Source organism: Ixodes scapularis, unplaced genomic scaffold, assembly GCF_016920785.2.
Source record: "Ixodes scapularis isolate PalLabHiFi unplaced genomic scaffold, ASM1692078v2 PGA_scaffold6__148_contigs__length_123643588, whole genome shotgun sequence".
Taxonomy (NCBI): domain Eukaryota; kingdom Metazoa; phylum Arthropoda; class Arachnida; order Ixodida; family Ixodidae; genus Ixodes; species Ixodes scapularis.
In genome coordinates, this window is record NW_024609881.1 from 4238056 (window position 1) to 4251733 (window position 13678).

General features: G+C 44.2%; 1 protein-coding gene across 1 annotated transcript in view; it reads left to right on the top strand.

The window, feature by feature from the left end:
* Positions 1-1270, top strand: part of LOC8037786 (VPS35 endosomal protein-sorting factor-like) — a 92305-nt gene extending 91035 nt beyond the window's left edge. The window contains exon 25 of the mRNA XM_029993274.4: positions 1055-1270. Within this exon, the coding sequence (XP_029849134.1) occupies positions 1055-1153 (99 nt within the window). The 3' untranslated portion in view covers positions 1154-1270. The remainder of the gene's footprint in view (positions 1-1054) is intronic.
* The last annotated feature ends 12408 nt before the right edge of the window (positions 1271-13678 follow it).

A 13678-nucleotide genomic window follows, 5' to 3' on the forward strand; every position in this document is an offset into this window, starting at 1 on the left:
AGAATGTCTGGGGCTGGGCAATTCCTCGACCCAGGCTTCGTCAAGTGTGCGCGCTGCTCGGTTTCACGGTCGATCACTTCCGCAACTACGCACTTGCAGCCATTACGAGAGCGGCTTGATTTGGCTTGACTTGGCCTGACCGCTTGGCGGCAAAAGAAAATTGGCTTGGTGGACTGGGTGGGTAGCTAAGTTGGACGCATATCAAGACTTGTAAAGCCAAAAATTAAAGGTGCATTGATTACAAGAGAAAAAAAAAAAAAAAAGTCCAAATATTGGTACCTGTTGTAAGGGGTGCTTTCACTATGCGAGTGCATTCATTATGCGAGTAAATAGGGCATAGCCTGCACCCGGTGTGTAATCCGCAAAAACCAATTTCGGCTGAAAAAAAAAAGTTTTTTCTTAGATAGTTTGCACCCAGTGCATAGTTCACACATACAATCCTTGTACAGAGCACACCCTGAAAATGCTTTGCCTTATTAGCACACAAAAAAACTTCACCCCTACAAGAACTAGCATTACCGTAACCTGTCACTCACAAAGTTCATAATAAACAAGCTTAAAAAATAATGTCTCGTCCAGTCCGGAACCACAGATTGTCTGCACCACATAAAATTTATCTTTTTTAACTTGTGTTTTATGGACTATAGTCCGTAAAACAACGTTAACATAACCAAGTCATTCGATTGAAAATAGTTGCTCCAATAACATTTATGAGCTAGCTATGAATGTTTTGTTAACTTTGGGTCACACCGCCAATGGGAATGGCCGCCTCCGAGGCGAGGTGTCAGCCTACGGATCTCCAGGTTGGGGGTTCGAATCCCAGTCAAGGTACCCGCAATCTGACAAGAGCCACGTAACCGAGACTTCGGCTGCACGTCAAGATTCCCAGGTGGTTGAAATGAATTCTCAATCCTTCGATGGGACGTGCCAGATACCCTTCGTTGATTTGGCGGTTTGACACGTAAAATCCCTCATGTTTAATTTTGTCGGTTAACAGGAATTGAAAAAAGGTCCCAAGCTGGGCAAGCAGTATTCCCGACCTGTTGTTGCGCAGGTGCGGTGCCTGGAGTTTGTGAAGCAAAGAGCAGCCAGGCCCAAAGGAAGGCCGTACTCGGAACTGGCGTGCAGGCTGCAGATTCCGTCTCCAGTCTGACCGTCCCACACTGCGCCGTGGGACTGTTCCTTAGAAACCGTCGTTGAAAGTCTTGTCACCGTACAACATGTTTTGCTTACAAAAAAAAATAATAATAATAAAGGCAACCCCTTTCTTTTTGTTGTCTTTTGGAGAATTTTCATACTTAAAACAGTTCATGGTTACGAAGAGTAAACAGCGCCGAGAAAACGAAGGACAAGAGGACAGGATGCAGAGACGGAGTACTGTTCACTTTTCTCTTTGTCCTCTTATCCGTCATTATGTCGGCACTGTTCACTCTTTGTAACCGTGTTCAATCAACTTGCCCGAATTCCCGCCACACCAGAGTTTCTTTGATCAAAGGGGAGTGTCATCCTATGGGTGGTGAGAGTGCGGACTTCTTTCCTGCTTTTAAAGGCCCCCTTGAACCTTGCCCTCTCATTTCGGAAGAGGGAAAAGATTTTCCGACTTGCAGAGGATCTCGTTTTAAGTTAAGGTGCACGAGTAGCTTGTCTGTCCGAGTTTACACATACCGAGTCTTTTTTATACATTCTAAAGTGATCATGTTTTTATGTCTGTTTCATTTAATATGACTTTTTGGCATAAGTGGATTACGGGTATGGTACACATCATCCATGGACTTCGTAATAAACGCAGTGCGCATGCAAGGTCAGACGAACTGGAGGAGCAATATTGTAGTGCTTAAATATAGGCGAGTGCTCATCTTTACAAAGGCCCAAGACTGAGCCTCGGGTTTATGTAAAGTTTCTAAACGCACCTTGCTGCAGGTCACAGCTCAGTTACGATTTTGTGGTGGATATGCTTCATTAAGATATTAGGGAATCAACTTACATAGGAGTAACAAAGAAATTGCCTTCCTTTCTTTTTCAACATAATCAAATTAATAAAGTAATTGATCAATCACCTTATGACTAGACCCTGCACACATGGTCTTAATTTTTTGTTCGCACTCAAATCGTGTAGAAAATTTGCTCACACTTACGTTTACACACATCTCTATAGGCTTGTTCTCAAACTTGCGACAGCTTGCAACCGAGTGCCTTAAAACCTCTCGTGAGGCTTTAAGCCTGACGTCCATTGATGTAGTAGTAGTAGTAGTAGTAGTTGTTGATGTTGTCCCTAATGCAATCCTTAAAAAAGATTGCCCGCCGCCCGTGGGAATCGAACCGGGCTCCGCTGTGTACGAAGTGGTGGCGTTGCCACAGAACTACGCCACAGCTTTTTTTTTTCTTTATTGATGAGCTACGCCACAGCGTTAACGAGCCCCTTTAAACTTGGGGATGTTGTAGTACTCGATGCCCACTGCACATGCTCTCTGGGAACAAAAAATAGCCAATAAAAAGGTAAAAAACACAGGTGAGCTGGTGAATGGTATCCATAATAAACTGATGAAGGAAAAATAAAAAAACGGACAGTACAACGAAGTCTTTACTTCTCTACTTAATAGACACTTCGTTGTACTGTCCGTTTTTTTCTTTTTCCTTCGTCTCAGGTTTATTATGGAAGCCAATAAAAAGATGCCGTTGTAGCATTGTCAATGCCAAGAGCTCGTGCCGGGAGATGCACTTGACGCGCTTCAGGACAAGAAAAGAAACAAAAATGTTCGGAACAAAGCACAAAAACGACTTCATCTCTGGAAGGGTTGAGTTATCTGGCAGCGTCGATCGGCACGGGTAGGGTGGGGCATCTTTTGAGATATAAGCTGCCAAGGCTATGTGCTCGCACTTGTAGATTTTGCAGCAGTACAACATACTCGAGTGAAACGGAGTATAGGTATAGCTGTGCATATTTGTAGGCTTAATTTTATGTCAAATGCATTGTTTACTTACCATTCTAATGTAGGAAATGCATGTTCTAGCACGCTTACGTAGCCGAGTCGGCAGCACGTTTGGCTCACACGCAGGTGGCCCAGGTTCAATTCCCGCCGCTGCGTGTTGTTTATCTTTTTTTATGAAAGTAAAAGATTCAAAAACGGAAAACCGTGGAGCCTATTCAATGTTCAGAACGTATAGTTTGAGAACGGTCGAGGCACTGAAACTGAATTTGTTCATGAGTGACGTGACACAAAGTCATGTGACGTCATTTTTCCTGCTAAATTTAGCGGGGAAACTGAATTGGTTTTGAGGTCACGTGACATCAATTTTCCCGCTAAATTTAGCGGGGAAACTGGGAGGAAGGGAGGGTACGAAGGAGGAGGAGGAGGAGCATACACACCCCCTCGTACCCTCCCCCCTCCTCGTCAAGAGCTGCTCTCCAATTTCACATTACAGAGATTTGTAAACATTTTTTTAGTTTTTATTTTTTTGGCACAAGTTTATTAAATTAGACGCTTAGTTTCTGTTTGTTCGTGACCCCATCATCTGTCATTCGTGAGAATATAAATATAGCTAGATTAAAATTTATTTATCCTAGGCATGGACAAGGAAGCTTGGGAACAACCTTTACGAGTTCAGATGGGTTTTCGTTTAGTATGGTGCAGTAATGAAAAGCTTGAAAAAAACACTATTTGCTTTAAATTCTCTTTGAACTCGTATCCACTATTTGCACATCACTATAATAAGTACATACGTAATCTGATTTCCAAAGTCCAAACTATAGACTCGAGTCTAAACAAAGCTCGAAAGAATTAATGCCCCTCTATTTTGCATCATACTCTGAAAACAAACAAAAGAAGATGAAAACCATGGCTCATCCAGGCTGAGCTAGAAGTGAAAGAAGTAAAAGTAAACAAAATTCGCAGTAAGGGGGGGGCACAGCAAAATTGTGTCAAAGTACTAGGGAGGCCAACCGGTCCCGTCGGCGGCATGATGCAGCCAGCAAAAGAGCAGCGGTTGCAGCACTGCTGACCTTGGGCGTCTTCTTGGCGGTCTCAGAGCCACGGGCAGTGCGCTACAGGTGCCAGTACCTGAAGACGCACAACAGGAGCGGCATCGTCTGCATGCCGGTCGACGGCCCGGCTTCGCTTGAGGGCCCCAAGCCGAAGACGTTCACGGCGCCCGAGGCCTTCAACGGCAACTTCATCCGGCACAGTAGGTGGCCCGGGCATCGGCGCTCCATTCTCAAGCTTTCTTACGGGCGCCGCCATTTTGTCGGTTAGTGCGAGTGTCGCGTCAGCGTTCGACAAAGACTCAGATCCAATCGCATGCTTGGTGCCCAAGAAGTTGCGGCCGCCAGTGTTGCTCGATGGGGTTTTCGAAAAGGGTCTATATTGGCAATGGTTATGATTAGAACCACTAGATAAGCTAAGCTTCAGAGTAACTACACTTCAGCCATCGTGATGCTTAAATTCGCTGTTGCCAGGCATCTCGAGCCTTGTTCGAATTCGCACAGGTTTTCTGCCCTCCAGAAATGTCGAACCAGTACGCTACAAAGCAAAACAATATTGCCTGGGCTTCTGATGCCGAATTCAACCCTCAAGAAATTACATTTTCGATTCTCGATGATCGCCAATAGGTGGTATTCACTGGTGGCCGTACTTGTGTCCGCTGTCGCAGAGCGCGAGCTCAGAGTGAGCTTCCACAATGCTTTTGGAACGTGCACTTCACACCACCAAGATTGTGAGTCTTCTCGGAAGATAAGTGGGGTATGGTTTTGAGCATGCGCTGTGAACGCTGCGCTCAAGTATGGCACCCAGTGAATGGCACTTATGGACATCTTGCAAAATTGAAGCGATCCTAGCGGCACAGTGCCGCACATAACATCTTGAGAACCCAATGGTCACAGTGTCGGTTTCGATGTGCCTACCTCAATTCACGACACCCCATCATGAACAAATACGGTGCATGCATTTTCAAATATGTGACTTTCCTTAAATTTATAATACCGTAGGTGTTACCTGCAAATACAAATAGAATGCTGGGGCACATTTCTTGGGGTCTCCCAAGGTACCAGGTTTGTGCACGGGTGAACAAAGGAAGAAGACATGTACTGGGCCATCAGCCTGTTTCATCGTCTCAGTGTCCTAGGCTCCTTAAATTATTTGTGACCTGGGTTGTAGCCAGGCTGCCAGAAAGGTGTGGGACGTAGCCAGCCATACTTCTACTCCTCGCTAAGTCTAGGCGGGCCCTTACCGCTGGAGGTTCGTCTTTCAACGGGTGCTCCCACGAAAACGAACGAGTGCAGTAAGCAAGCGCCGACTTTATTTTTATGCAGTGCTAAGAAGCACCACTCAGTCAATGTAGCGATCGAAATTGAAACCATGCCACTCTTTTCCATGGCTAGGGTGTAGTACACCCTACCATGACCAAAGAGGCCCCATAATGCAATGCGTGCAGCACTGCATGCAGGGATTTTTTTTAAAGTAGTGTATGCGGAGTGGAGCCCAAGTTCGTCTGCTTCTTTTGTCGGGCTGTAATGACGTCAGAACACCGAGCTCTGACTGGTCCTGAATGAAGGATAGTGGGTAGACCTCGAGGCAGCTTGCTTTGACGTCTGCCCACTATTCTTCAATCAGAACCAATCGGAGCTCAGCGTCTTTCTGATGTCACCGCAACTCCTGAGCAAGAGGCAGACGACTTGCTTTCCGCATTGTGCCCACTCTGCTCTAAGCACCAAAATGGCGTCATCCACAAGAAAAGGGGGATTGGAGTGCCAATATTTTGAGCGTGGCGGCTCTAGTTGCAATCAGAAAATGAGACCTCCCGAGCCTTAGGTACAGTCTTTGAAAGCTCGGGCAAACTCGTTTTGCTTCGTCATAAACTGTTCCAACGTTTTGGACGACAAAAAATCATTGCCAGAAATTTGAATTAAACTGGTTAACTGGCAATAATGAATTTGGGCAACGAGTCTAAAGTGTCATTACGCCGAGGCATAGCTGAAGCTTATCTAGTGGCGATAGGTTAGTCCCAGCACTGCACATAGTGCCCGGAGGTAGCGGGTTTTCTTTTCGGCGGTGTGAAGTCTAAAGTGACATTGAGTTGCGTTGTATTTCAACTTGTGGAGTATTGCCGTGTTTGTAATTGGGCGAACTGGTTCACGTTATGGGAAAATTAAAAGCACGCAAAGAGACAGGGACAAGCAGAAGAAACACACAGATACAGTGCTTATTGACATTCCTTTTGGTTTACTGTAAAATATAAATATATAAAACAAACCGAAAATGCATTGTCCCACAAGAACCCTTTTTTCACTTTTATATTTCAGAAACCCTTACTCCTATGGGAAGTGTTTTGGTTTTTACTTGAAACTTCTGACTGAAGGAAGCTTTTAAATAAAAATGAAAGCCGTTTACAATTCCCTGTAACGCCGGTTAGAGCGCAGCTCTTGAGGAGGAAGATGGAAGCGTACTGAGGGATAGGCGACTCCTTGAGGTCACGTGACCTCGGGGGTCGCGTGACTTCAGGGGGGTCACGTGATCACGTGAACTCGGGGGGGGGGGGGGGGGGGGTCACGTGACCTCAGGGGGTCACATGGCCTCAGTGGGGTCACGTGGCCTCGGGGGGTAACGTGACCTGAGGGGGGACACGTGACCTGAGGGGGTCACGTGACCTAAGGGGGTCACGTGACCTGAGGGGGTGTCACGTGACTCCCCTCAGGTCACGTGGCCTCAGGGGGTAACGTGATCTGAGGCGGGTCACGTGACCTGAGGGGGGACATGTGACCTGAGGGGGGTCACGTGACCTGAGGGGGGACACGTGACCTGAGGGGGTCACGTGACTCCCTCAGGTCACGTGTCCCCCCTCAGGTCACGTGGCCTCAGGGGGTAACGTGATCTGAGGCGGGTCACGTGACCTGAGGGGGGACACGTGACCTGAGGGGGGACACGTGATTTGAGGGGGTCACGTGACCTCGGGGGGTCACGTGACCCCCTCAGGTCACCTTGACAGCATCTCTTGATGTTCACTATTCTTTGGTATTTCCAGAAAAAGAAAACGTCCAAAAAGGAGCAAATGAGACATTTATGCGGGAATTCAAGAAGGTTATAAGTACTAGGAGGGGGCACGTTGCAATATTGGTGAAGCCTAGTCATAAAAAGTTTAAACGATTTTGTGCCCAGCGTGACCGCAGATCTCTCTGGCGATTGGTGCGCGTGACATGTTACATGTGAGGTGGATGGTTGATTGTAGAAGGACTCCTTGCAGGCTTGCGCGCGCTCCGTCCGGTAGGTTTTATCAGATTGAAGGCTAGACTGTGGTGTATTCTAGCACACCATAGCAAGACTAAGGCTAGCTACGGTCACGTGATGCGGTCACGTTAGCATGGTAAGTGAGGAAAGTAAGGAGTAAAATGAGAAAGAGGCAAGGCATCAAGGGAGCATGGCTTGTGGAGGTTACGCAGCCGACGTCATGCCCTCTCGTACCCTTCTAGCCTCCTTGGGGGAATTGCTTTACTAGAGTCCTAATGATGTGTGCCAGACTGAGGAATGACCCTCAGCTTAAAAATATAATTGTACCATATTTTCTCAACTAGGTATACATGTTTCAAAGTTAATGCTATGCGGACCACAGAAGGCTTTGTTTATATCGAGATCATTCATTACAAAGAACAGATTTTGTGAATTACTGAAAATGTTCATGATAATTTCTGTATGATACAAGCTTCCTTTTTTGATCAGCTCAAGCTTGCTCCCGCAGACTATACGCTGGAAATATGGTATGTCGTTTTCAGGAGAATCAGCCTGTGGAAATCTTCAGCGTCTTGCTGAGCAGTTGAAGGACTTTCAGCACGGTTCCTGGAAGTACTGTGATCCCACATTATGCCTTAGGGAGGTGAGCTACAGATCAAACAGTGCATGAAAATTAGATTATACTTTTTAGAGGGGCTGGCTTGGCTTTTTGGTACAAAGAAATGCTAAAAAAAATAAGCTTGTTTTTCTTATTTTTTATTGTTTGGTGATTATTACTACTGGAACGATATACGTCATGGCTTGTCTCTTACAATTTTTTGACAAGCTTAAATTGGATTAGGAGAGACGAGTCCAACAGCGATGGAAATATTTAAAGAGTGCATTTATCTAAATATTGACACTGAGTACAAAACACAAATCCTGTTAGATACCTCTAGGATTAAATTCAAGGAACACGCCCATTATTCCAAGCTCCTTTTAGTTTTACGATGATTGAGATGCATGAGAGAATTATCAAAGCCTTTCAGAACTTACATTAAAAATGCATACCAAAAGCAAAAAAAAAAAAAAAAAATTTTTGTTTTGTTATAAAGCCCCCCCTTCCCCCCCCCCCTAAGAATTTATATTTATTTTTTGCCAGGCGATTCAATATGATATCGGAACTCTACACAATCAATATTTTGCTACAAAGTCATGTATATTTTTAATAAAGCCGAAAAACACTACTGCTTGAAACAGAAACCAAGACACGAGCGTGTAGTAATGGCGCAAAATGTTGACTTTTTTTTTTTTAATAGAGGATGGAGACATCGGGAGGAGGAGAGAGTTGCTGGACATCACGTAAACACGAACACCAGACCGCTTTTTTTTCCTCTGCTCTTTTGGTCATGCGAAGCAGACGACAGTTTTAAGATTGTAATGGTCCAGCAGACGAAAGGGAACTCCTCGTTCGCAGTAATGCGGCCAGTCCACTGTAGATAAGAAAGTTTGTTGCCAATTCCCTGCTGCAAATTGACACTCCCCAGGATCAAAGTCGGGTACCACCATGCATTGGCCATATTCGCACCTAGTAAAGTAATCGTATGCATCCATATTCAACACCAAGTACGCACTCTCATGCTTGACATTTGCGCGTCTCAAGCTCAATTCGTGTTCGTAAGACAAGCAATGTCTTCAGCCAGGAAAAGGGGCGACGACTCGGCGACGTCTTCGCATGAATCAGCTTGGTGGTCGGGAGCGTCGTACCCAATAAATCCTAATTGTATTGATCGGTAAAAAATTTCTCTTTCAAAGCTAGACAGATTTGCTGGTACCACGAACAACAGTTTAAGTATAGGTTTCACGCCCGTCATCTGCTGCCATCGCTTAGTCCACTTCGTTCAGCCGTCCAGCCCGCGACACCAATCAATGTATTTGCAGCTTCTTAAAAACCGCAAAAAATGGGTTTCATTTTTTTTTTTTTTTTTAATATTGAGTGTGTGTTTTTGATGACCCACGACTTTGATTATATTTGGTGGTTGTGTCTAAAGGGTACGTGACCACGGAGAAGAGAGTGAGCGTGACTCAAACCAGCCAGCTCTCGATCAGCAATTTTCGGAAGGAAAAAAAAAACAAATTTTGAGCCGCAAATCGTGTTTTGAGTAGCCATGTCATGCACCTGTCATGTACAAATAAAAACCTTGGCAGAGCTGTCAGTGTCCCTACGAGACTTCAAAGGCAAATTATTACACATTAGAGGACATTTCCATTTACAGAAGCATTTTTCTGGTCATTTCATTCCTTTGCTTTCCAATACTTGGCCAGAAAACAGAGTTTTAGGTGAAAGACTATCATTCATCCTGACGGACAAATTAAAAAGTTAAATGCTGCAAACGGTGCAAAACTCGAGTAAACACGTGAGACCTCTCGACAAACTGGCGTTGCTTTTTCTCCGTGCTCCCCAAGAGCCCGCATTGCTCCAAGAACAGAGTGAACAGGGACTGCGCCCGCTGCTTCGGCCGGTGCTGGCTCATGTACGGCTACCCGAGCGTCAGCAACGAGGGAGTCTGCCAGGGAAAGAGCTACCCCTGCGATCCAACCAGCTGTGGCATACACGTCTTCTGTGAGCCTAACTAAGCAGTCGTTCCGTTCCCGCGCTCGCGTTTGCTCGCGACTAAGTTTTTACGATCTCTTACAACAAGAGAGCACACTGGCGCCATCTATGGGTACGTGGCCCCCGTACTGCATTCCACTAAAGCGAAGGTTTTGCGGTACAATGCCGAAATAAAATGTATGTGCCGTTTATGGGAAATGGTCGTTTATCCCATTGTCGAAAGTTTTTCCGATCCAAGAAAGGACGACAATATAGGAAATATACGAAAATGCCAATTTTTGGATCCGATAGATGGTGTTCTTTCTTTGTAAGAGATCCCAAGATGTTGGTGCAGGCACAAGCGGTCGCAAGTGCCTGCACCAGCCCTCACGTGCACGCTCAAATAGGATTGTCAGTGCACTAGACGAGGGTGGGCAGAGATACTAAAAAAATATTCCGGAATAGAAATACTGAGATACATGCATTATAAGGCCAGCATAAGGATACTGAGATTGTCTTTGATGTAATGAATAGATTACTCGGATAGTTCTGTAAAAACGGCAAAAAACTATCTCGGAATGCAGATACGGATACGTACAGAAATAAATATTGTCCTGAACTGTGGTAAATGCAAAGGGAGCAGTTCATGGCAAATGCAAATGGTAGTGCTCATGTTGTGGCGACCATAGGCGTAGACTACAGGCGGGCATTGGGGCTCATGCCCCCCTGGTGAGATCCGGGCCATGATCCTTACCGAGATGCTGTTTATGTGCCATGTAACGAGCTTCTAGTAGTGGCATGTAAACAAAATAACAACCACGTTGCCTTTATTGACAAAATACATGGGTAATGGAATCCCAGCATGCTTTCGTTAGCTTCAATCTCCAGTTTTGGCGAGAAGGTAACGCGCCCCCCCCCGGAGAACTTCTCAGCCTGCCCCCCCCCCCCCGGGAAATGGAAAGTCTACGCCTCTGGTGGCAACTGTTTGGGATATATTGGCCTTTCTCTTCAGGTTTCCCGCCTGTAAAGGGTCTCAAGATGGTGGGTTCATAGCAAAAAGTTGGGGACCCCTCGCGACTAAAAGGTGGTTTTGAGTTTATCAAAAATTCCCGACAGGTAATTTTCGACAACAGATGTAACGAGGTACCAAAGACTGGAAGAGTATCACGATACATTGTAAATATGTTTTACTGAGGTACAAATACATTTTTCAAATGTATCTCGATACAGAAATACAGATACCCAAAAGTATCTCAAACATACTATCGCGATACATTTGTACTATATCGCAATATTTCCCAGCCTTGCACTAGACTTATACTCGATGACAGGTTAAGAATGCTGGTAGCAGATGCTCTGCCTCCAGCGTCGTTTTCATTCCTTTGATAACACTGTCGCACATGCATGCAGTCAAAGCTCGGTGGAAGCCAACGAGCGCATGCTGAAGGTGGAGCTTCAACTGGGTTCCTAGCCTGTTGCCTACTATAGCTACATCAATAATATTCTGATAAACAAAAGACTCGCATATCTCTCCAACAAAGAAATGAGCAGAGGCAATTATATGTGCACCAGTCTTCTGGCCATTCAGATATACAATCTATAAATGGCATCTTTGATATGGTCCTCGAATTGAATTGAAGTATGTGAAAAATTTAGAGCAACATTTTTGATTGATCAAATAGTTCCAGCTGGTTGGGGGCATGAGTACACTCCCACTGTGACACGCACGTATTGTGGTGAAGCGACACCTGCCACTAGCGGTTTTGGAGGACTCTACAGCATTTCGGTGGTCAGCGAAAGGTCGATTGGTTAATTTCACATATCAGTGGGTAGCAGTGACTAATAGTTGTGAATGTTCTAACATAACCTCAGTTAGTTGAATTGGATAGGTTCTTCAGTACGAAAGCTTTTCTTATATATATTATTTCTTGAGGAAACGCCGAAAAATGCTTTGTCTTTCGTTTATACTCGGATTCTATAACGTGGGGTGGCTCTGTTTTGAAGCCAGTAAGTAGTTATCCGTCATCCAATCGCTTTCTTCTGTTGTAATATTTTGCTCGTTACTTTTGCTTTAGGTGGAGGCTACAAGTTCACGGACAATGATGAAAAGAAACCTCTAAAGCCCGTTGTGTGAGCTCTCACAGAACAATTTGATACCCAGCGAATAAACTCATTTAGCTCGAATGCTTTCCCTCCGTTTTCCCATGCGTTTCTTTCACCTTCATCGTGTCAAATGGTTATGTCATATTTCATTGTTTAGACAGCAAGTTCCGTCTACCAGTTTCTTTTACAACATTGTTACATGCTGTAAATGAAAAATTTTGCTAGTGTAGTAACACTTCTGGCGTGGCTCTTTAAACGGATCATACCAAGGAGGTCATAATGCATCATACCAACACATGACCACACACCAGTACAGTGCCCATCCAGATCGAAATGGGCAAGGGCAGGCTCGAGCCCAGAAGCCCTCAGTTCTGCAGTGCAAGCTTTTCATCAGGGTTTAGTGCTTTAAGGGGGACAGGTGAATGTTTAAACCATTTGTCTGATTTAAATGCCGTTTACAGGGCTTGTTTCCGTTGATGTTGAGAACATTTCTGCCAAGCTTTGTTAACTTGGGTGAAGTACAAAAAAAAATTGCAAATGTTCAAAGATGAAAGTGGGCGTGTCTGCGCAGGAAAACTATTGTAATGAAATTACTTATAAATTTGGCGTTTTCATGTGTTATATTGCTTTAGGACAGTTCACAGCAGATAACTATGGAGCTATATTTCTATATTATGCCATCTTTCATGACAAAAATCCACATAATCACAAACACTGTTTTTTAGATTTCTATCCTTTGTCCAAAATTTTAGTTCTTAAGCATGAAAAATGATAAAAATAAAAAAAAAATACAAGCTCTAGTTAACTTCCCCTCATCCCAGAAAAACTCATAAAAAGGAATTCAAGTTATGTAATAACAAAACGATAGTTTTCCTAATGTGAAATTTATGCCATAAGTGGAATGGAGAAAAATGTGTTTAAAGTGCTCCAACCTCTCTCTACCTTTCCTTCAGCGTCGCTGGACCGAAAATAATTCATAAAAAATTAACTATACAGTGTAAACTAATGAAACTTTCTGGGAATACTCTCTAGATGTTGGTGGATGTAAGCATGGCATTTTTCAAAATCAACTTTTTTGTGCAGAAGTTGTTTTTTCTGGGTGGTGTCCCCCCCCCTCAGGACACCCAAAAGGTTTGAAGGTCCAGTGCTACGATTTTAATGCTGAAAGAATTTGCACCTAGTATTCTTTATATCGTTTATCTTGGCACAAGTGAGAGAAAATCAGTCTTGGGTAAGTTACTTTTAAAAAGTAATTCATTACAGTTACAGTTACTTTTAGAAAAAAGTAGTGAAGTTACCATTACAGTTCTCGCAACAAAAGAGTAACTCGTTAGTTTCTTTTAAAAAGTAACTAGAAGACGCCCCTCACCAAGTTTTATAGCATAAATTTTAAGAAGTATGCTTTTTACTTTTTATTGTAACTTAGTAGCAGTTGCTTCTTGAAAATGGTGTCTGAAAGTTTCCCTCGTTTGATGGCGAACATGTCCCTGCCCTTGCTGAACAGACCCCGCACAACCGGAGCAACAAGCAAGCCCCGCGCAAACAGCAGTAAATTTTGCCTCGACTGTTGACATCATGCCGGAGTAGTGGCGCAAATAGAAATACGAAACATGCGCAGTGCGGAGTAGTGGCGCTAATCAAAATTTTAAACATTTGCAGTGGCCTCTGTGTGTATTGTTGTTTCATTTATTTATTTATTTATTTATTTACACAGTACCTACATCGCCACAGGGGCATTATTGTAGGGGGTACATGCTACAGGAAAGTAAAATGATTATACGTCACA